The sequence below is a fragment of the Eurosta solidaginis genome, chromosome 2, assembly GCF_040869045.1.
Source record: "Eurosta solidaginis isolate ZX-2024a chromosome 2, ASM4086904v1, whole genome shotgun sequence".
NCBI lineage: Eukaryota > Metazoa > Arthropoda > Insecta > Diptera > Tephritidae > Eurosta > Eurosta solidaginis.
The window spans coordinates 81349864-81373030 of NC_090320.1; the positions used below are offsets into that span (position 1 = coordinate 81349864).

A 23167-nucleotide genomic window follows, 5' to 3' on the forward strand; every position below is an offset into this window, starting at 1 on the left:
ACACGCGCATATGAGAGCAATACATGTACATATGTAGTTATAATTATAACAGATAACCAACTAGTAGATTCTAGAATAGAAGCACCTAGAAGATGCAACGAGGAAATCAAAGAGTATAAAAGGCAGCAATAGTAGAGGCGCTACAATCAGTTTTGAATGAAGTACTCTATTTGTCGGGCAATAGTAGTGTTATTGTACTTTAATAAAAGCCATTTTGCATTACTAAATATTGGAGTTATTTATTCAACCGTTTAGTGATTCGAACTTAGCTGAAGGGTGAAAATAAGAGGATTTGCAGTAAATTCGTTACAATTGTTGTCAGAAGAGGAATTGTTGAATAAATTCCGAAGATTGGGAATACAACTTGGACATGGCAAAGTTGAGTGAAATGAGGATCCAGCAACTGAAAAAGGAGTTTGAGAATCGTGGATTGAATACAACCGGCAATAAGATCGAACTTCAAGCACGGCTACGGGAGGTAATGGAGTCGCAAGGAATTGATGTGGACGAGTATGTCTTTTATCCTGATGGGGACGAGACAACAACAAAAATTGAAGAGAAAAACGAAACATCGCAGACAGTTACGAGCACATACTTGACCATGATTTTGGCTGCAATATCTGCACAAACATCGACAGTAACATCAATGGCGTCGCAAATGTCATCTCAATTGGAAGAATAGAAGACATATATGGCATCACAAATGGAAGTACAGGGGGCACGCATTTCAGAAATGTCGTCACAAATGTCATCCCAACTGGAATCGCAGGAGACACGCATCACATCGAAGACTGAAGCACAATTGGATGAACAGAAAACATACATGGCTTCACAAATTGCAGAACAATTAAAAGAGCAAGAGGCACGCATAACATTACAACTCGAAGCACAGGAAGAGCGTATCTCAACGAAGCTGAAGGCACAGGAAACAAAAGTCTCATCGCAGCTGGAGGCTTTTAGTGAACGACAAGATAAAATGGAGGCCGAGATGGATGCTTTGAAAGATCGTATACAGGAGTTGCAACTAAATCGCCCAGCAGTTTCGGCGAGTAATCCAAAGGTAAAAACACCATCCTTTGACGGTTCTGTTCCTTTCCAGGTCTTTAAGCTATAATTTGAGAAGACCGCAACAGTGAAGAACTGGAATGCTGAAGATAAAGTTGCTGCACTGTTCATGGCATTGAAAGGGCCTACAGCTGAGATTTTACAAACCATTCCAGAGTGCGAACGGAACTGTTATGAAGCATTGATGCTCGCCCTAGAGAGACGATACGGAACTGAGCATAGGAGAAATGCTGGCACATTTAGCGAATGCGGACGCACCCGTGGAATACACTGAAAGGGTAAAGATTCAGAGCTTTATAAATGGCATACGGGACGTCGAAACAAAGCGAGCTTCATACGCAAACCCAACCCAACTTTCGCAGAAACGGTTTAACAAGCTCTGATTCAGGAAACAACGTCGCTTCTGTGTAAGCCAGTTTTCACAGCACGCCGTGTGGAAGTAGAAAGGCCAGAGTGGGTAGACGCAATATTGGAGGCGCTGAAAGGATCGCAAAAGCGGAGTGACAAAGTTATCAAATGCTTTAAATGCGGGAAGCCCGGTCACATTGCACCTCATTGCGATCTTGATCCTAGTGGGTGCAACAGCATGAGTGGTTTTAATAAAAAAGCTGGAGGGGATGAGCAAGAGCGAGTAAATGTAGAGATCGAGAGCTATCTCCAGCTATTGAATGTCCTGTGAATTCTGTGTCGCAAATTGGAAGGACATCAAGCAGTCTTACCGTCAGAGGGAATGTGGATGGCAAGGAGCGTGTACTGACTGTAGATAAAGGCGCATCTCATTCCTTAATCCGATCTGACTTGGTCAACAGGAGAATAAAACCGTTACCTGGAGCAAGGTTGCGTACGGTTACAGGCGAGTATAACCAAGTCCAGGGAGAAGTGATATGTGAAGTCTTAATTGGGAAGGTCATGGTTCTCCACAAATTCATTGTGGCAGAGATTGTTGATGAAGTCATATTGGGAGTGGACTTCTTAGTTGACCATTACATCAAGATCGATATGCAGAGAAGGGTGATACGTTATGAGAACCAGGATTTGCCACTTAACTTCAGTTCAGCAGTAAGCGAGTGCTGGTGAAGGAGATTCGACAGAGAACACGAAAGTCAAGGAAAGTACATCGAGCAAAGGTTGATGGAACAAATGGGTCAAACAAATCAAAACCGATGGTACCTGTGAGAGAAACACTGGCATTGAAAAGCCCTAACGGACGTACTAAACCGAAGGAAAGAATTTCGCAGAAAAAATGCAAGGGTGGTTTCAAGCCAGGGCACACTACTGTTGTGAAGCTTCGGAACGATACTGATTATGCAAAGCAAACCCGTCAAGCGCAAGCTCTACGAAGTAGTTCATTGGCCAAACAACAGAGTGTGAGGGAACGAACCAGGGTAATGAGTAGTATGATGAAACACAGGTACGATGAGAACAATAATTCGGAAGGTTTCTTGGCGGGAGGTTTGGTACTGTTATACAACCCCCATCGGCGGAAAGGTGTTCCATCCAAATTTCGGTGCAGTTGGGAAGGCCCATACAAAGTTGTGAAGAAGATCAGTGATACCATCTACCGCATACAAACAATTGGGAAAACACGAAATAGAGGAGTGGTACAATTGGAGATACTAGCAGCGTTTAGATTGAGAGATTTGTCTGATCGGGACGACCAGACTTAGGTGGAGGGCAGTGTTACGAATATTAGCAACACTAAGGGGTACTGTCAACTCTAAGCCGATGCTAAGAGTGATTTGTATGCACATCCATAAATCAATCATTATGTATCTACATAAACGAATCAATCATTAGGTCTACACATATGTACGTACACGCAGCGGAAAAGCAACGCACAAACACATGCAGATATCTTATCTGAGATATGCAATTATAATTGTGGAAGTGTCTTTCACAAACACACGCGCATATGAGAGCTATACACGTACATCTGTAGCTATAATTATAACAGATAACCGACTTGTAGATTCTAGAACAGAAGCGCCTAGAAGAGCCAACGAGGAAATCAAAGATTATAAAAGGCAGAAATAGTAGAGGCGTCACAATCAGTTTTGAATTAAGTACGCTATATGTCGGGCAATAGTAGTGTTATTGTACTTTAATAAAGGCCATTTTGCATTATTAAATATTGGAGTTATTTATTCAACAGTTTAGTGATTCCAACTCAGCAGAAGGGTGCAAATAAAAGGATTTGCAGTAAATTCGTTACAATATGGTAACAGTATGGACTTGTTCAGTCGATGTGGCTTCTCACGGACCGGCAGTTCAACATAACTTAATCTTACACGGCTAGAAACTTGAACTTAAATTATAAACCATTCATCGGCTTCAACAGTTTTTCCAACATATTTCACCTACATTTAAAACTGCTAAATTTAGTACTGCTATGTTTTCTAATTTTGTTCTTTTTAAATTATAAGCTTTATCGAGCAATAAAGTCTAAAATCTCAAGCCCAAGAATTAAAAAGAAATGTAAACAGAAACCTTTTAAAAACTTCTTGTTTTTAAACAAACCCAAAGAGTATAAACTGAAATGAAAAAATTAATTCCTAAAAAGTGCTGCAGGTCACAGATTTTTTTTACAACATTTTTCATAAGAGATGTTATGATATGGATCTCATCGAGTTCGGAGGCTTATTACTTATTTTCATTGAAAGCGTTTTAACGTGGCAGGTTCCAAGCATAGCGCACAACGCAAGAACGGGATTTGGATTTTAGTCGCCTTTTACTACAGGCATACCTACTGTGGGTATGTTCTTGGCTCCCATAACCCGCAGGGTGTATACAAGTGCTACTTTGGACTGAGTAGGCAATTGAAAAGTAAAGTCCTCTCTTGACGAACAAAAATCACGCTCTACAAGTCGCTCATCATACCTGTCCTGTTGTAGGGCTCGGCATCATGAACGGTGTTGAAAGAAGAAGGTTCTTGTTCGAGAGAAAAGTTCTCCGGCAGTTTTATGGTTTTGTGTGTGATGCCGACGGCGAGTATCGAAGGAGGTAAAGTGATGAGCTGTGTGAGCTTTACGCAGATATGATGACAGTGCAGAGAATAAAAATCCAGTGGCTTCGTTGGCTGGCTCATGTTTTGCGAATAGGCAAAAACATTCCGTCCAAGAAAGTATTTCAGTCGACATCGCAGTTTGGAAGCAGAGAAAGGGAGAGAACTGAGTTGCGACAGGCAGGTGTAGGAAGACTTGACCTCCCTTGGTGCTTTCAATCGGCGTCAGTTATCGCAAAACAGTGGTAGCTGGCGTGACTTGTTACGAAACGGCCAAAATCGCTTAGCCGCTTAAGCGTCAATTAATGATGATGATAATGAAAATATCGAGTAGCACCATCAAAAGTTTTCAAACTTTCCTTCTTTAGTAGTGTGCTTTTTATACCCGCATATACATATGCACTTAAACTTTATACGGACTTCTAAGCGCATAACTTTATCTGGACTTATAAAATTGCTGCGCATAATATTAGTAATAAAAAAGTGCGTGTGCGCACTTTTTCTCCATACACTACTACAATGTATAATTGTTGATGAGCATATTTTAGTCGTAAACGCAGATGTATATGCAACTAAAAAACAGACCTGTAAAGTACTGAGTACATACTTGTACTAGTATCAAATAAGTACAAGTACTCAAGTACTTCAAGTTTAAGTACAAAGTATTAGTACTACGGTACTTGTACTTCGAATCCGAAAGTACAAGTAGATACACTTACGAAATACTTGCAAGTACACGAAAGTACTTTTTCTGATAAAATATGTCAGTTTGATTCATAAATGGAAACACAAAATATGTGTAAAATTTATATTAGAAAGCAAGAAGAAGTAAAACAACATATAAAATAAGTACAAATTGTACAACAGCTAACAATATTAAAGTAGTTTTGCGTTTGCCTTATGTAGTACTAGCTTTTCAAACGAAAATCCGTGACTGATTGCCTTCTAGGACTATAAACAATTCCTGCTAAGGAAAATTAACGCTCTACTGGGTCCGAGGAAGCTGAGGGTGTATTCATTTTGAGTGATAGGTCCTTCATAAGAGGATAACTCTGAAGCATATTGAAATCTGTTGATGTATCATTAAAATACCTGTAAAACTCTTCTTCAAAAATTTTGTTAAAGTTAGGTGATCGTAAGGGTGCTGGTTGATCCGCTTCAGAACCATTAAATACTTATCAAAATACTTCGAAAGTACTTAAAAGTACTTTACTTGTACTTCAACAATTCAAGTACAAGTACCTCGATACTTATACTTGTACTAATTTTTCGAAGTACTGAGGTACTGATTCTTGTACTTGTACTGATACTTTTTCTTTACAGGTCTGCTAAAAAAAACATGGCAAATATTTTATTTTGGCTTAAATGACATATTTGAGCAATAAAGATTTTTTTTTGGAAAGCCAAAAGGCGTAAGCGACAAATACGCTCTCTATAATAAAGAAGGGTAAGAAATTCCATGAGCATGATGCAACGGCGGACGCTGTGGATTTATGGTAGCGTGCTAGCCTACCACATTCAATACTTTAGAAAATTTTGCCTAAACGGCGTAGCCATTCGGCAGTTATTTCGCAACTCTTGGGGTAGGATTTTCATGCTATTTTCGATGGTAATCAAAAGCCTCTACCGAATAATTAAGTTTATGTTAGAAAGCCCTTTTTGCGATTATGTTTTGATTTGTCATAAGCGATAATGGTTTTATAAAAGTGGATTTTTTTTAAGGTACGTAGATAACTTTTTTCAAAACCACATTTTTTTTCTGTTATTAGTGCCCCTTCTAAAATATGTGCATTCATTTGTTTACAGAAATATGTCTGCCTGTAGTAAGGTTTAAGTGCAATTAAAAAAAAGAAGCAATACAAAGCATTTATATAAATAAAAATAATTTATTAAAAAATTAGTGAATGAAAAAGGTATTGCTATCTATGTATATACATATATAAATATGAAAATTATTGTTTAAAATGTAAATACATACTTAGAAAAACTGATAAAATGAAATTTTTAACAACGTTGTAAAAAAAGAGTTGTATGTGTTTAGCAGAAAATTGGAAATGTCAATAAATTTTCTCAGTTGGAACTAACCTTCCGTGTATATGACCAGTGTCATAGATTAAACTCGTCACTGAAGATCCACTGTTCGGCGGCGTTGATTCTAGCAAAGGCCTTATCAGTATGGTGCTTGTCTGGAAATGACAGGACATATTTTTGATCTATTGAATATTATTTACTTAAAAATCATTGTCAATTCTGAAATAATTAAATTTATTTAAGCAAAAAGTTTTAGCACTGTAATGAAATAATTCTTGGCTTTGATTTCCTCATGTGCTATGCAGTAAAGTTAATAATGTGATTACCCTGTGGAGAAAATCTCTAGTTCAACTGTTGCGCTCCTAGCGCATTCGAAACCATTACTAGTTTACTTTCTATCTCTTTTACTTGCTTTGAAATGACGAATTTAGCATGGGGATGTCCTAGGCCGTGTAAATTGTCCCCGCTATATTATCTTTTCTGTAGTTCCGAACTAGACAGAACTAGTTTATTTATGTCACTTTTTCGGTAGACCCCAACTATGTAGTTAAAAAATCGTTGGTATAGATCTATTTCGTTTACTGATACTATTTTGATAGTTTCGAACTGGTGTAAAAATTTACACCAGGCCGGAATACAATAAGCAGCACGAATACGTTTTTTCGATAGTTCCGTACGACCCCATAAATATCTGCATTGGAAATATTAACTCTCATTTAATTATAGTTTTGATCCAGGCGAAAACTCGAAACATTTTACCGAAATTGTCCTCTGAAAGACTTAGTCTTCTTATTCTATAAATGTACTTTCTTAAATCAATCACGAAATAATTCCCTTTGTAGAATCCTTTTCCTCCTATAGAGTTTACGTAAGGAAAGATCAATACCGAACGTACTTGTAGGGAAAACCCTGGCTATGACAAAACAGGATGGACGTATTCCAGTAAGAGTACTCAATGAGTTCAAGTCACCACTCAAACTGACCAAAGGAGCTATATTGGGAAGATGCCAGGAGGCTGAAGTAGTTATTAACCGTGAACAGCTCCATGAAAACGTTTCAACTAACAAGATTACTCTTTCAAATGACATCACGGCATGGACGGAGGGGCTAGAGGAAGACTACCAGAGTAAGGCAAAACAACTGCTCCTAAAATACGCAAACATATTTGACCAAAATGGCTCCAAACCAGGCCACACCAACGTTGTGAAACATAAATTGACACTGGAGATGCGAGGCCGATCCGTCAAGCAACTCGTAGTGTTCCATTAGCGAAGCGGGAAGTTTTGAGTCAAATTATACCAGAAGAAGGATGGGAAGAAAAAGGATGGAAAAATGAGGTTTTGCTTGGACTTGCGCCAGTTGAACGACGTTACGAAAAAGGATAGCTACCCATTGCCAAGAATTGACGATACTCTGAACTCGCTATCTCGTACGAAATGGTTTTCCACACTGGACTTGGAAAGCGGCTACTGGCAAGTGGAGGTGAAGGAGGAAGACAAAGAGAAAACAGCCTTCAGTGTCGGAGATGGTTTTTGGCAATTTACAGTAATGCCTTTTGGACTTTGTAATGCACCATCTACTTTTGAGAGACTCATGGATCAGCTATTGAAAGGACTACATTTGAAAACATGCTTGGTGTACCTGGACGACATCATCGTATTGGGAAAGAACTTTGATGAAAACCTTAAGAACTTGAAGGAAGTTTTCCAGAGAATAGCTGGCGCTGGTCTGAAACTAAGTCCCAACAAGTGTGCGCTGCTTAAAAAGGAAGTAAGTTATTTGGGTCACAAGATAACGACAGAGGGCATCTGCACTGCGAATGAAAAGATAGAACCTGTAAAGGATTGGCCAAGACCACAGACCCTGCATGATTTGATAAGTTTCCTTGGGCTGTGCACATATTACTGCCGATTTGTACCAAACTTTGCCAGCGTAGCCCACAGCCTCCACGAGCTTGCAAGAAAAAATAAAGCTTTTGAATGGAAGAAGGAGCAAGAAGTGGCTTTCCAAACATGGAAAGACCGTTTTTGCACTGCCCCAATGTTGGCATATCCGGTTCCAGGAGCAACGTTTATTCTAGATTCAGATGCGAGCGGATATGCTATATGAGGCGTTTTATCACAACTGGTCGATGGATAGGAGAAGGTAGTTGCATATTACAGCTGATCAATAGGAAAACCAGAGAGGAACTATTGCGTCACGCGGAGAGAGCTGTTGGAATTGGTAGAGTGCATTAAACATTTTCATAAGTACTTCACGCATCGTTGAAATGGCTTCTGCAGTTCCCTAATCCAGAAGGTCAATTGGCCCGATGGCCCGACTACAAAGCTATGACTTTTTCATTGAGCATCGAAATGGTAGTACCCATGGAAATGCTGATGCAATGTCACGAGGACCATGTAGTTTGGAATGCAAACACTGTTCAAAAGCTGAGGTTAAAGAAGACATTATAGATGTCCGGCTAATGACTATACGTGTACGGAAGAATGGTACAAGGAACAAATAAGGAAGTGTCAGCTAGAAGTTACAGATCTTTCACATGTTATGCAAGTGCTCGAACGAAACGATATACCAAATAGAGAGGAAATGTCAGCAGAGTCCTATTGCGAAATCATATTGGGCACAGTGGAACAGTTTAGAGTTGATATCCGGTTGTTTGCATCGAGTATGGGAGAGTGAAGATGGTCAATGTAAGAGGAGACTGATAGTTGTTCCCAGGAAAAGGATTCCTGAAGTCCTCAACGAGCTACATAATGGTTGAAGTGGAGGTCATCTTGGAATCACGAGGCCGCTCCAGAAAATTAAGCAGAGATTCTATTGGGTTGGTTGGCGTCAGTCGGTCACTGAGTGGGTTGCCAATTGCGAGGTTTGCAGCAGAGCTAAAGGGCCCAAAACCCGAATTCATGCCCAGATGAAGCAACATAATACAGGTGCACCATTTGAAAGGTGTCGCAGGTCCATTTCTTGCCAGCAACCGCGGAAACAAATATGTACTGGTGGTTAGAGATTATTTCAGCAAATGGCCGAAGGTATACCCAATTCCAAATCAGCAAGAGGAAACAGTAGCAGAAGTGTTTACAGACAATTGGGTTGCAAGGTATGGTGTACCAATGGAATTACATTCTGACCGAGGGAGACATTTTGAATCAGCTGTGCTCAAAGAAATGTGTAATACATTGGGCATTCGAAAAACACGAACTGCATTGCACCCTCAGTCCGATGGTATGGTGGAATGTTCAATAGAACTTTGGATGAGCACTTAAGGAAAGTAGTGGACAAGTTCCATAAAGAGTGGGAATACACATATCATAATTCTTGATGGCTTACCGATCGCCAGTCCATGAGTCAACGGGCCAAACCCCCGCAAAGGTAATTTTTGGCAATGACCTTCGACTGCCAGCTGATTTGAAGTTTGGGATAAATGCCGATGCAGAGATAAATGCCAAGAAATCCACGGGTGTATTGGAGGAAGAGATGAGGGAAATACACGATCTTGTAAGACAACGAACCAAGATTATGAGTGACCAGATGAAAGCCAGATACGGTAAGCCATTAATTCGGAAGGTTTTCGGGAAGGACATTTGGTTCTGTTATACAACCCACAACGAAAAAAAGGGTTGTCCCCGAAATTGCAGTGTAATTGGGAATGCCCATGCAAAAAAAAAGGATCAAAGCTGTAGTTTACCGCATTCAAACCATTAGCAAACCACGAAACAAAAAGAAAGTGGTCCATTTGGAAAGGCTGGCAGCGTTTAGATCAGAAAATTTGTCTGATCGGGACGATCTGAGTTAGGTGGAGGGCAGTGTGGCGAATTTTAGCATAACTAGGCTGTTTGTAAATAAAGGCACAACAACAAAAACATTAAAGCAAGACACTGGTGTACATGAACACTTCAATCGTCATTTACACACATACATGGAAAGCGAGGAGAAGTACATGCACACATATAACCAGCAGCTCGAAGTGAAGAGATATCTAACTAAATTACCAAGCAGGAGATACATCCGTTCCAGAAGCTGAACGTCTAGAACTTTGGAAAAATATGCGGACGAGGCAACAGAGAGTATAAAAGCAGCGCATGCTGAGTAACAACGAATCAGTTTTGCTATTGGTTGTGGAGTATAACTGTGAAGTACTACTCCCAAAGTAATCTAAATAAAGACCAGTTTGCAATACTGAATATTGCAGTGATTTATTCAACAGTTTAGCGATTCGAACGTTAACAGGCTTCAAATAAGCGGAATTTCCCAAAAGGCGTTAAAATACGTTTCTTGGGTGCGTATATGTTAAGACGCAGAAGGGTATGGGCAGCGTGTCAACAAAAATTACTCGCGAAGATGACTTGTCGCGATTCCGATAGTTATTTAATTTATTTTTTAGTGTTACTTACACTTCTCACTTTTGTATTTTTATTATTGTAAAGTTAGCACATCTTTGCTTGTTTTTGTTTATTATAGCCTATTTTGCTTAAGTTTACCATTCATGTCTTAAAGTTGTTTTTCTTATTTCTATTGTACTGTGTCATGATTTTGGGCAACAACACAACACGATCTAAGATTGATGAGTGTAGCCTAGCTATGGAAAATGTTTTATGTAGTCGGCAGAATGGCTTAAAAATTGCCCATTACAATGCGCGGACCTTAAATATGAAAAAATTGACTTACTGAGAAAGGTGTTTGAATTTTCAGCAGTTTATGTCATATGTGTATCTGAAACATGGTTTAGACATGACATTAGTGATGACCACTTTGACACTCAGCCCAATTCTAAATATTCCCTCGGAATTTTGTTCTCGCGGATTTTTTTATTCCCACAGAAAAAGTCCTCCAATTCTTTTCTCCTAGGGAGAACAATAACTTTGGAATAGGAATTTTGAATTTTCGAAGTCAGCTCTTTGGTCAATTCCGTTGCGCATTTCTTATTTTGTTTAAAAATTAAATAAATGAAAGAAACCATTACATATCGTTAGCTTAATGTGAAAATGTGCTAAGTCACTTTTTACGAATTTTACAGGAGACGAAAAAAATTATATAATTTTTGAAATAACCTTTTTATTCAAAACTGTGATATACTGGTATACTCACCTTAGTTGCAATACTTTTGAGTGTAGAAGCTTTGAAAAAGATAAATAAAAATCATGTATGTTAACCCAGCATCCATTTTATGACTTAGCACAATTTCCTCACTCAAAACAAATTTTTTCTCCTGACTTAGCACTTTTAACTCAATATGATTTAATGATTGAAATATAACACTAAAACTATATATTTCACAAAAAATAATATTTATTTGTCAAACTATTTCTAACTATTGGCGGCCACCGTGGTGTGATGGTAGCGTGCTCCGCCTACCACATCGAATGCCCTGGGTTCACACCTCGGGCAAAGCAACATCAAAATTTTAGAAATAAGGTTTTTCAATTAGAAGAAAATTGTTCTAACAGGGATCGCCCCTCGGCGGTGTTTGGCTAGCGCTCCGAGTGTATTTCTGCCATGCAAAAGCTCTCAGTGAAAACTCATCTGCCTTGTAGATGCCGTTCGGAGTCGGCATAAAACAAGTAGGGGACCTACCGCCAATTTGTAGGAAAAATTAAAAAAGGAGCACGACGTAAATTTGAAGGGAAGCTAGGCCTAAAATCTCTTCAGAGGTTATCGCGCCTTACATTTATTTATTTATTTTATTTCTAACGGTTCTGATCTGGACTCTTACCGGATGGTGCGCAGACAATAATTTATTTTTAAATTCAAACAAATGCTGTGTTGTGTCTTATACCATAAAGACAACTGCCACATACTTTGTCTACCAACTAAATTCTAAACCTCTTAATCGTTGTCAAGAGATTAAAGAATTGGGTGTAATTTTTGACTCCAAACTTTCTTTTTCTAGTCACATTGATTTCGTTGTTTCAAAATATGTTGCAATGGTTGGGTTCAGTAGACGTAACACCAGTGACTTTAAGGACCCTATGACGTTGAAGGCACTTTATATATCCTTGCTCAGAAGTTGTCTTGAATATTGCTCAATAATGTGGAATCCTTTCTATGAATCTAACTTCTATAAAATTGAGAAAGTTAAAAAAATAAAAAAATAAAAAATGCTTTACGTATGCTTTACTGGCCAGACGGCCTCCCATCATACACCAGCAGTCACAAATTGCTTGGTCTTCAGGCTTTGCATAACAGAAGAACTTTTTTCTCACTCATGCTTGCCTATAATGTAAAAAGCTTTAGCACGAATTGCTCTGATTTATCTACTTTGTTCATTCCATACATTCCGCTGCGTGATCTTCGGCATAATAGATTATGTATCTAAATAAGTAATAAAACGAATTATGGTATGAATGAACCTATAACTAGGACTATACATCTAACAAATCGATTCAGTAGTGTTATTAATTTTAATAACAGCTTATATAAGTTTGAGCTTGCATTGTTTTCTATTTTTAACTTATTCTTCTTCTTTCCTTCATTAACTCCCAATGGAGCATAGGGCCTCGACAACCGATTTGAATCTTATTCTATTTGGTGCTGTCCTCGTGACATCATTCCACGTGTAACCTGCATCTTCCAATTCTTTATCGAGAGTTCTACGTCAGGTTTTCGCTGGCGCCCCGGGTCTTCTGCTTCCCTGCGGGTTCCACCGCAGTGCTTGCCTTGCTACATTGTCTGGAGGCCTCCTAATCGAGTGTCCAATCCACGAGCACTTGCGTTTTGCAATTTCTGTGGCTGATTTTGTTTGGCTTGTCCTTCGCCATAATTCGTCGTTTGTTATTGTTTCGGGCCATCGAATTTTCAGGATTCGGCGTAGGCATTTATTAATAAAAACTTGCAGGCGCTTCTCAATTAAGCTTGAACTTTTCCACGTCTCACAAGCATAAAAGAGCACTGATTTAACATTTGAATTAAATAGTCGCAGCTTAGTTTTCAATGATATATGACTGGACCTCCATACTTCTGTCAGTTGGACGAAAGCCGCTCTTGCTTTATTTTTGCGGGATGTAACGTCTTCGTCCGCACCGCTTCTATTTGAGATAATACTGCCGAGGTAAACTGCGGATTCTACACATTCAATTTCGTTTCCATCGACAGTGAACATTGTTGGTCTTGCTGAAACATTATAACCGCATTTTATGATTTTTGTTTTGTCGGTATTGATACTTAGCCCGACCCTTTTGGCGTATCTGTCCACGGCTTCTAAATTATATTGTAGGTCTGTGCCTCTGTTACTTAGCATACAGACATCTTCTACATACTCTAAGTCTTCTAACTGACCGAAAGGTGTCCACTGTATTCCATGCCTTCCGGTTGTCGCACGCCTCATAATTTCATTATTTTTAACTTGTCTGTAAGAAAGAATGTAGTTATCGACATGTAAGAATTGAAGTGCAAAATATTTATCAAACACCAAAGGCATGTCTCACCCTCTCAAGAGATTGCCAGCACAATATATAGATTCTCCAACAAAATTGTCAACTCACCTAATCGTGGCGAATCCTGTTTCATTGACAGCCGAAGCTCTGGCGACCCCAAATTCCTCATGGAACTAGGGGGTGGGGAGGGCGGTATGGTCTAGAAGGATTAATGTGGTCATATAAATCGTTCCCAAGATGGTCGAGCTAGTAGTACCTTAATAGTGCTTTGTTACCGGAACGTACGGGATCTATATCCGGCAAAGGGCCATCCACATCGGTAACACTCCCCAAAGCCTTCGGGGAGTGTCTTTATCGTTAATACAACGACAACAACAAAGCATGTACTTTTAGACTGAATGAATTAAATAAATAAATAAAATTCGCGCACAAAGAAATCACTAGTAATTCAGATTGATATTATTGACAGGTTGACTTAGCACATTTTTTTTAACAGCTGACGACTTAGCACAATTACACATCATTGCCCACAGCACGGAAAAATGAAAAATTTAAATATTTCTTTTTTGTGATCGATGTATTTTGAATTCAGTTTTAAAACTGCATTAAAATACAATTTTTCAAAAACAGTGACTTAGCACATTTTCATATTAAGCTAACGATATGTAATACTCCTTTATTACTAATAGAAAATGCTCGAAATCAAAACAAGGCAGCCTTATACAATTTTTGTGATTGTAGCAGCCATAGTGTACCTATACCAAGTGTGTTCACTAAGCGATAAACGTCAAAACTACAAACAGCCTCGCTCACCTGATGGAAATCTCAGGTCTAGAGTCGCATTTTTGGTCTCAACGACAACATTTTTGACTACCAATCGTATCGACTTTTTCAATTTTTCAATCATTCGGAGCATTCGGTAATGGTATCCATTTTGAATTCGCTGTCATTCCGAATCCAGCGAGTGCCTGTCAGATCGCTTGACAGATAAGTCAACACACTTGTACTTATACACTATGGTAGCAGCCATTGTGGATAAGACAAGTGTGATAACTTCTGCATTGACCATCGCTGTCTCCTTCTGTATCTCTTTCTATCACCCGCTGAAGATAGCCGCCCAAGGCGAATTTATACTAGGTGGTGGCAAAGCGAATTCAACCAATTCGCCGTGCGGAAGAATGTCAAGTCAAGAGAAAATTTTCATTGATTTCGATTAACTGACATGTAGTACAAGGCGCTGTATCGAAAATTATCATGAAGACCCAATCAGCTGATGGGATGACACCACCTGTAATGAATTCGCCTTGGCCGGCCCTATGCGCCGCCATATTGAACACTCTGTCAAAACCCTGCCAAAATTCTTAAAAGTATCCATATTGAACATCCTGTCAGGCAGTTGACAGATAATATATCACATTTGTTTTATCCACAATGGTAGCAGCTTATTGAATCCAAAAAAAATGCAATATAAAAACAGCAATATATCGACACTCTGATGTTTTGGAATGTTCCTAGCCTTTTGTAGAAATATAGGAGTATTACATACATATATGGAATGAAATATGGTATAAACAATGCACATTATTGCATTTCATACGGTATTCACTGAAATGAGTAATGAATTGGTGCCACAGCAAAATCAACAGAGGAGCATAAGAAGAAAAAGATGGCAGGATAACACAAATCCGCTGGAGTTGCCTGCTTCCATTCAGCAAAGCAAAATTTCGTCTTTCGTCATATCCCAAAATCTATTTAAATAAATAATAGTTAAAAAAAAGTAAAAAAAACACGCTTTTATAGCTAACCGAACTAAAAAATAGAAAATAATTTGCAATTAAAAAGAGTTTATATAACAATAGTAGAAGGTCAAAAAATCATTTATAGTTAATCTCAAAATAAAATTATAATAAAATTTAAGTTATTAACAGAATAATTTAATTCACAGTAAAAAGCGTGAGGTGCATTTGACTACATTTCATATCGTTCCTCTCAGATAGTTGCCAATAGAATGATTGTAACATTCAATATCAAGCACCCCACGCTTTTTACTGTGAATTAAATTATTCTGTTAATAACTTAAATTTTATTATAATTTTATTTTGAGGTGATTAACTATAAATGATTGTTTGACCTTCTACTACTATTATATAAACTCTTCTTAATTGAAAATTATTTTCTATTTTTTAGTTCGGTTAGCTATAAAAGCGTGTTTTTAGTTTTTTTAAACTATTATTTACTTTTAATTTTTTAGTTCAAGTAATTTTAAAAGTTTTAGTAGAGAGTGATGAAACCTCGAAACACCAGCGGTTCGTGGATGAATCCAACCCCACGGCACCGAAAAGGGCCAAGACGCAGGGAGGCTGGACGCGGCCGAAATTCCCAAGGGTCGGCAGATCATTGGCATTATAGACGAGAGCAGCGAAGATGGCAGGATCCCGAAACAACAGTGGAAGTGGATCGAGGCCGCGCTCGCTACGGTGGCCGTTAAGGTTAAGAGAGACAACCCTGGTCCACCGCCATCTTACACCGATGCAGGGTGGTTCCAGGGAAATGTCAAGCTAATTGCCTGTGACGACGCCAAGTCGGTAAACTTCTATAGGGCCGCGTCACCCTGATAGGGGTAGTATATCCGGGCGCGTGATATCCCCTTACGACCAAGGGCTAGAGCCTGGGTTCCAGTGACGCCAACGGACCCAGCTGACATCCTGGAGCTGATCCAGGAGTACAACCCGGGTCTACCGACCAAGAACTGGAAGGTGGTCAACGTGGAGAAATCTGAACGGGCCACGATGCAGATAGTCCTGTTGCTCGACAGCGCTAGCTAGATAGATACAGGCCAAGCTAATAAAAGCGTGTTAAAAAGGGCTCCAGTATGCTCTTTCGTAGATGTGCCATGCATCCACTTCTATCATTAATATGGCAATGCGTTTTTTGCATTATGTGCAAGGTTTCAAATCTATGGCCATTTGGAGTGGTCATAAGTTCAATTGACCTTTTCTCTTGAATGATTTAATATTTTGCTCTTGTTTGATGTCTTCGCTCAATGTATTGAATATTCTAAAACCTTTATAAAATATATTATTTTGCGATGATGTTTTGCTATACTTCTGTAATCTTAAGTCTTTAACGTTTCTCAGCCCATATGGTTGATTTTCTCCAACATAGAGGACCTTCTCTGCTATGTAGTCTGGCATTTTGCCGATAGTAGTCTGGTATACAAACATAATTGTATTAAGCTCCAGTCTCTGCCGCACATTCAACAATTTAAGTGTATCAAGCATTAGCTGTACGGATGTATATCTACCACATTTTAATATTATTCGCATAGCTCTATTCTGTAGCATTTGCATTCTATCAATTTGCGAGTTACTGCAGCACGAATACAGTATAGTTGAACAATACTCAAAATGTGGTTTAACTATTGTGTTATAAATTTTTATTGTATTTAGCACAGATAAGTTCTTTCTAATTCTTCTCAAGAAACCAAGTTTTGTTTCCTATTCTTTGCACGCGTTTTCCATGTGAGGAGAAAACTGAAGACCATTGTCTATTATTACACCGAGGTATTTAATGTTATCAACTTTCTCAATCATTTGCCCGTTTATTTCGATACTCTCCTCACTGCTCATATTAATTTCCATTAGTTTCGTGTTTTGCTCATTTAATTTAAGTTTATTCATGTTTAGCCATGTACTTATTTCGGTAATGTCTTGTGCTAATTTATTTTTACATCCTCTCGGAGTTTCACCTACGCTGTATATTAATGTGTCATCGGCATATAACATGACTTCGCTGCATTTTACCACATTGCCTATATCGTTTATATATATTATGAATAATAATGCACCAAGAATTGAGCCTTGCTGGACTCCTATGTTCACATTTAGGTAGTCGGATTCATACCCTTTCACTACTATGCGCTGCGTTCTATTTGTTAGGTAGGACCTAAACCAGTTTAGTTCACTATTTTGAACTCCGTACATAAATAACTTTTGCAATAGTATATCTCTGTCTATTGTTTCAAAAGCTCTCTTAAAGTCTAGAAAAAGGGCCACGATTTTTTTATTTTCATATCGTTTCCACTCACTTACTACATGGTTTACAGCTGTTTCACACGAGTATTTCTTTCCGAATCCCGATTGGTATTTCATAAACAATTTATTCGATTCAAAATAGTTTTCTAACTATATTTTGACAGTTTTTTAAAGAACTTCCTCTAACGTATTTAATGAGTTTATGGGTCTGAACTCATCACAGTTTACTGCCTTATTAATTTTTCAAGTGGACTAATCGTAGTTTCTTTCCATATATCAGGAAACACTCCTTGCATGAGGGACTCATTTACTATTTTCAATAGGGAATCACCAACTTTATTCCAGTTGTCTAATATCATTTTGGGTTTAACTCTTACATAATCTCTATTACTTTTAAGGATTTGCATATATTTTTCAATTCTTCTAAACTTATTTTCCTAAATTTGAAAATGGCCTGAGCTTTTGTGGTTTTATCTACATATTGCACATGGTCAATCGAATCTCTTATGTTCTGTACACTTTCAACAAAAAGTTTATTGAACTCATTAGACAAGGTTACATTACAGTATTTTTTATCGTTAAATTTTTTTGCTTTTGTTCTGTTTTAATACTAATTTTTTGATCCATTCCACATTTGTTTTTGATCTTTCGCTTCTAAAATTCCTTTGTTTACATAGTTCTTTTTCGCTTTAATAACTTCTTTATTGTAATTATTTCTTGCACTTTTGTAATTTATCCAGCTATGGGTTGTACCTATTCTTTTAGTTTCTTGATACCGATGTCACCCCACCATCACATTATTGCACTGTCATCGAGCCTTGATACGTGTGCAAAGTTTCAATGAAACTTATGGCAATTCAAAGTGGCAATAAGGCCAATTGACCTTATGGCCGTTGACCTTATGTCACCACACCATCACATTGATGCATTGTCATCGAGCCTTGATACGTGTGCAAAGTTTCAATCAAACTTATGGCCATTCAAAGTGGTAATAAGGCCAATTGACCTTATGGCCGTTGACCTCATGTCACCACACCATCACATTAATGCATTGTCATCGAGCCTTGATACGTGCGCAAAGTTTCAATCAAACTTATGGCCATTCAAAGTGGTAATAAGGCCAATTGACCTTATGGCCGTTCACCATATGTCACCACACCATCACATTAATGCATTGTCATCGAGCCTTGATACGTGTGCAAAGTTTCAATCAAACCTATGGCCATTCAAAGTGGTAATAAGGCCAATTGACCTTATGGCCGTTAACCTTATGTCACCACACCATCACATTGGTATATTGTCATCGAGCCTTGATACGTGTGCAAAGTTCCAATCAAACTTATGGCCATTCAAAGTGGTAATAAGGCCAATTGACCTTATGTCACCACACAATCACATTAATGCATTGTCATCGGTCTTTGATACGTATGCAAAGTTTCAAATTAATCAGACTTCTAGAAACCGGTGAAAATTAAGCTCAAAGATTCCGTTACATACATACAGGCCAAGCTAATAAAAGCGTGTTAAAAATCCTTACGCATTTTCTGGATGGCTGCATCAAATATACCAAGAGCTCTTCCGTTGCTTATATATACTTTTCTCCCATAACCGGTTTCCGCTTTTTCGAACAATGTTCAGAATAAGAGGAAAGGGAGAAGTGAAAAAAATCACACCGAATTTTTGTTTAGAATACGAGGAATGGGAGAAGGGAAAAAACTCGCAATCAAAACACATTGCGAGCATTTTCTATTAGCAATATAGGAGTATTACATATACATATGGGTGGGGTTGCTATATACTATACCTTTTGTGTTGTGTATGCAATCCCAATAAATGTTTTAGTCCGCCTGAGTTTTTCGATTATCTGTCTTCTTTGTTTGTCTACTGGCTCCGACAATATAATCGTTTGTGGTGATTTTAATATTAATTTGCTACGTACTGACAGTTACAGTTCTCGTTTAATTAATGAAGTGTCTGGTGTTGGTTTGTCTTTCGTTAGTAAGTCCGTATCTACAAGGTATGCAATTAATTGCTGTCCAAGCCTACTTGACTACTTTATTGTATCTGACCCTTATATTGTGTTAAAATTTGATAAAATATCAACTTTATCAGACCACGACTTAATTTTCTGTTAATTTGACATTAAACTTGACCACTACATAAACTCTGTTAGTGCGAATAGTTATTTTGATTACCGCGCCTTAGATATTAATAGCCTTTTTAATGACCTTGCGGTTATCGACTGATCTATTTGTTGGGGCTTCAGTTCGGTAAACGAAAAACTTTCATTTCTTAATACTTCAATTCTATAGATGTTAAGATATCATGTGCCAACCAAAACCGTGGTTTAATAATCTGGTACGGGCGGCTATCAAAAAGCGAAATAATGCTTACTGTAAGTGGAAAAGGAATCGGACGGAAACGAATTGGAATGCTAATTTTTGTTGTTATATCGGCCTACTGATTTGTAAGATCGCGGGTTTTAATCGAGCTCAAGGCCTCACAATAATTATTTTATCATTATTATTGTTATGATAAATTGTTTCTTTCAAGGTTCGAATCGAGCTCAAGGCTAGAACAATAATTTTTTTCCTAATTATTGTTATTTTTTAATTTTTCTAAATTTGAAAAATTGTATTTTGTTTTTGGAATAGTAAGTAGAAAATTTTTCAGACAACCTGCCATAGCTGCGCAGATAGATCCATTTCGAAGGGTGCTAAGCCTTCATCATCAGTACGCTTTAGGCATGCTGAGCTAACCATTTAGCTATACAGCGGTGGTTTGTTTGACTGGCAAATTTGCTACTTCTATTCCTTTTTACCAACTATATTTATTCAGTGTTGCGCCATCTGGTGCAAATCACTGATAATGCTGGATTTTTGTTTATTGTCAATTACTTTGTTTGACATTCCCAAGTGCTCATGGTTTATTAACAATTGTTTTTATTTTTGTCGGCCTATTGATAAATCATTCAAGGTTCGAATCGAGCTCAAGGCCAGAACAATAATTTTTTTCTAATTATTGTTATTTTTTAATTTTTCTAAATTTGAAAAATTGTATTTTGTTTTTGGAATAGTAAGTAGAAAATTTTTCAGACAACCTGCCATAGCTGCGCAGATAGATCCATTTCGAAGGGTGCTAAGCCTTCATCATCAGTACGCTAATAATTAGAAAAAAATTATTGTTCTGGCCTTGAGCTCGATTCGAACCTTGAATGATTTATCAATAGGCCGATGAAAATAAAAACAATTATAAATTGTTTCTTAATTGAAAAAATTATTAAATTAGAATAGAAGAAAGAAAAAATTTAGACAACTGCCAAAGCTCGTTGTATAGATCCATTTCGGGAACTGCTAAATTCATTCACCGGCAACGTTTGCATTTAGGTTAGTAGGAAATGAAACCACATTAATCATAAGGCGTGTAAAGAGAAATTATTTCGCTAAAGGGCTGTGCCCCTCCCTGCCTTATAATGTGTTAGGCGAAATTTAAAAGCCCTGCGTGTGCATGTTTGTTATAACTCCGTCTGTACCCTCGACCCTGATGCCCTGAATGAAGCTTTTGTACAATGTTTTCCTTCGCTAGCCCCTTCTTCTCGTTCATCTTTGTCCGCTTGTCAGCTTGCGCTGGAGAAAAATTTGTATAGAATACGGTCCATTGCTATTGGTATAGATTGCATCCCCATTAAATTCTTAAAAGTTATTTTACCCTATATCTTACCTAACCTTAGGCACATAATTAACCATAGTTTCACAACGTCTTGCTTCCCTAGAGCGTGGGAAATTTCCACTGTGATTCCTGTGACCAAAAACAAATCTGCTGCTATGCCCAATGACTTTCGATCTATCAGTATACTGCCGGCCTTGTCGAAAGTTGCTGAATCAATAATGTCTGAGCAAATTTACTCTCATGTCAATGACTTCAATCTTTTATCGAATTTCCAGTTTGGGTTTAGAGCTAAACACAGCTGCTCCACAGCTGTGATAAAAATACTGGATTCCATTAGAATTGCCTTTGACAAAAAATATCTGACGCTCCTGTGCCTACTGGATTTCTCTAAAGCTTTTGACTTTGTTGAACATAACTTTCTTTGTCTTAAACTGCAAAATCACTTTGGATTTGGCTCATCTGCTGTGCAACTGATGCAGAGCTACATTGCAGATAGGTCGTCTGGTGTCCCCTGGGGTCCATTCTGGGACCCGTTATTTAATCTTTTTGTGAATGCTGTGTTCTCTTAATGTCAACATGCAAGTATTCACGCGTATGCGTATGATATCCAAATATATATGTATGTGATTTTAATGAGGATCTATCTTCTCTCAAGTCCTGATCATCACGAAATGACCTTCGTCTCAATGTTGATAAGTTTCATGTGTTACCTATAAGTAAAAAACATCTCGCAACCTTCCCTCCTCTATACATTGGGGATCGAGCTATTAAAACTGTCTCGAAAGTTACTAACCTAGGATATGTCATTAACACTGACCTTATCTGCACGAATCATATAAGCTCTTCTGATGGCAAGATATACTATACCCTAAGGAGTCTTGGGTTTGCCGCCGTTTCGTCCGCTAGCATAAGGCGAAAACTTGCCACTCAACTTATAAGGCCTATAATTTCTTACTCCGATCTCGTGTATAGTAAGCTAGACTCGCAGTCTGCACACAAATTGGATGTGGCTTTCAACTATGTTACGCGCTATGTCTTCGGGATAACGACATTTGCGTATATTTCTGCCTGGAGGACAAGTCTTCTGGAGTGTGAACTCTCTGAGTACCTTAAAGTTAGAAATTGCATGATTTTTTTTCACCCTATAAAGGAGCAGTCGCATAGTTATCTCTATGAAAACTAATATTTCCTAGGTCTGTTGGTTTTTATGATCTGATTATGCCGCAATATAACTTTCTCTCATCTGCTAGACTATTTTTCATCAATGCTACACATCAAATCTTTCTACTATACGCAGTAGTCTAAATAAGAGCAACATTAGGACTATTTTGACCTCATATTTCAGTAATCTTGTAACTTAACCGATTTTCGTTTGATTGATTCTTTGCTCTTTTTACCCTGAGATGTGCTTCCTAAAACCTTACGTATTTTCTTGCTATATTGTTATATTTACATTTTTATTTTTATTTACTTTTTTACTTTTTCTCTAATAATGTTCCTTGATATGTGTTAAAATATTTAAATTACTATTGTTGTACTAAAAAAGAATTACTTTTCTTGTTGTACTCATGCATTCATTAATAAGTGAAATGAAATGAAACTAAGCTAGTCCTGGGAATATGCTAGTATTTGTGGAGTAATTTCTAACATAAGTCCTGGTACCAGGTTATGGGTTTTCTGTTTGGTCGTCAAACAAAGTCTACTCCATGGACATATTCAGTGTATGTGAGGTCTTTATTGACAGACCAGTAGTGGAATTCACTAACTTATAACGATGCGATTTGTCGAGATTTTAATTACCGATTTTGTCGCTTGCCTTATCGATTGTACTATTCACTAACTTAGTTTTAACGACTCGCAATAAATGACTTTTAAAATAGTAGAAAGGTGACAGCACAGCTTTACGAAACCTAAAAAATGCGAAAAGCACAAAAGGAATGCCAAAAATAAACAAATTCCATATACTAACTGCTTTTAAAAGTCATTATTGTACAAGC

General features: G+C 37.9%; 1 protein-coding gene across 15 annotated transcripts in view; it reads right to left on the minus strand.

Moving 5' to 3' along the window:
* The window catches only part of wwk (white walker), a 600820-nt gene that overhangs the window by 266814 nt on the left and 310839 nt on the right, over positions 1-23167 (minus strand). For 13 of the 15 annotated variants that reach the window (XM_067765914.1, XM_067765921.1, XM_067765915.1 and 10 more), the window contains one exon: positions 6152-6279. The exons of 1 other annotated variant lie outside the window; for it this stretch is intronic. In XM_067765914.1, the coding sequence (XP_067622015.1) occupies positions 6152-6279 (128 nt within the window). The remainder of the gene's footprint in view (positions 1-6151; positions 6280-23167) is intronic. One more of the 15 variants, XM_067765919.1, reaches the window with a different exon arrangement.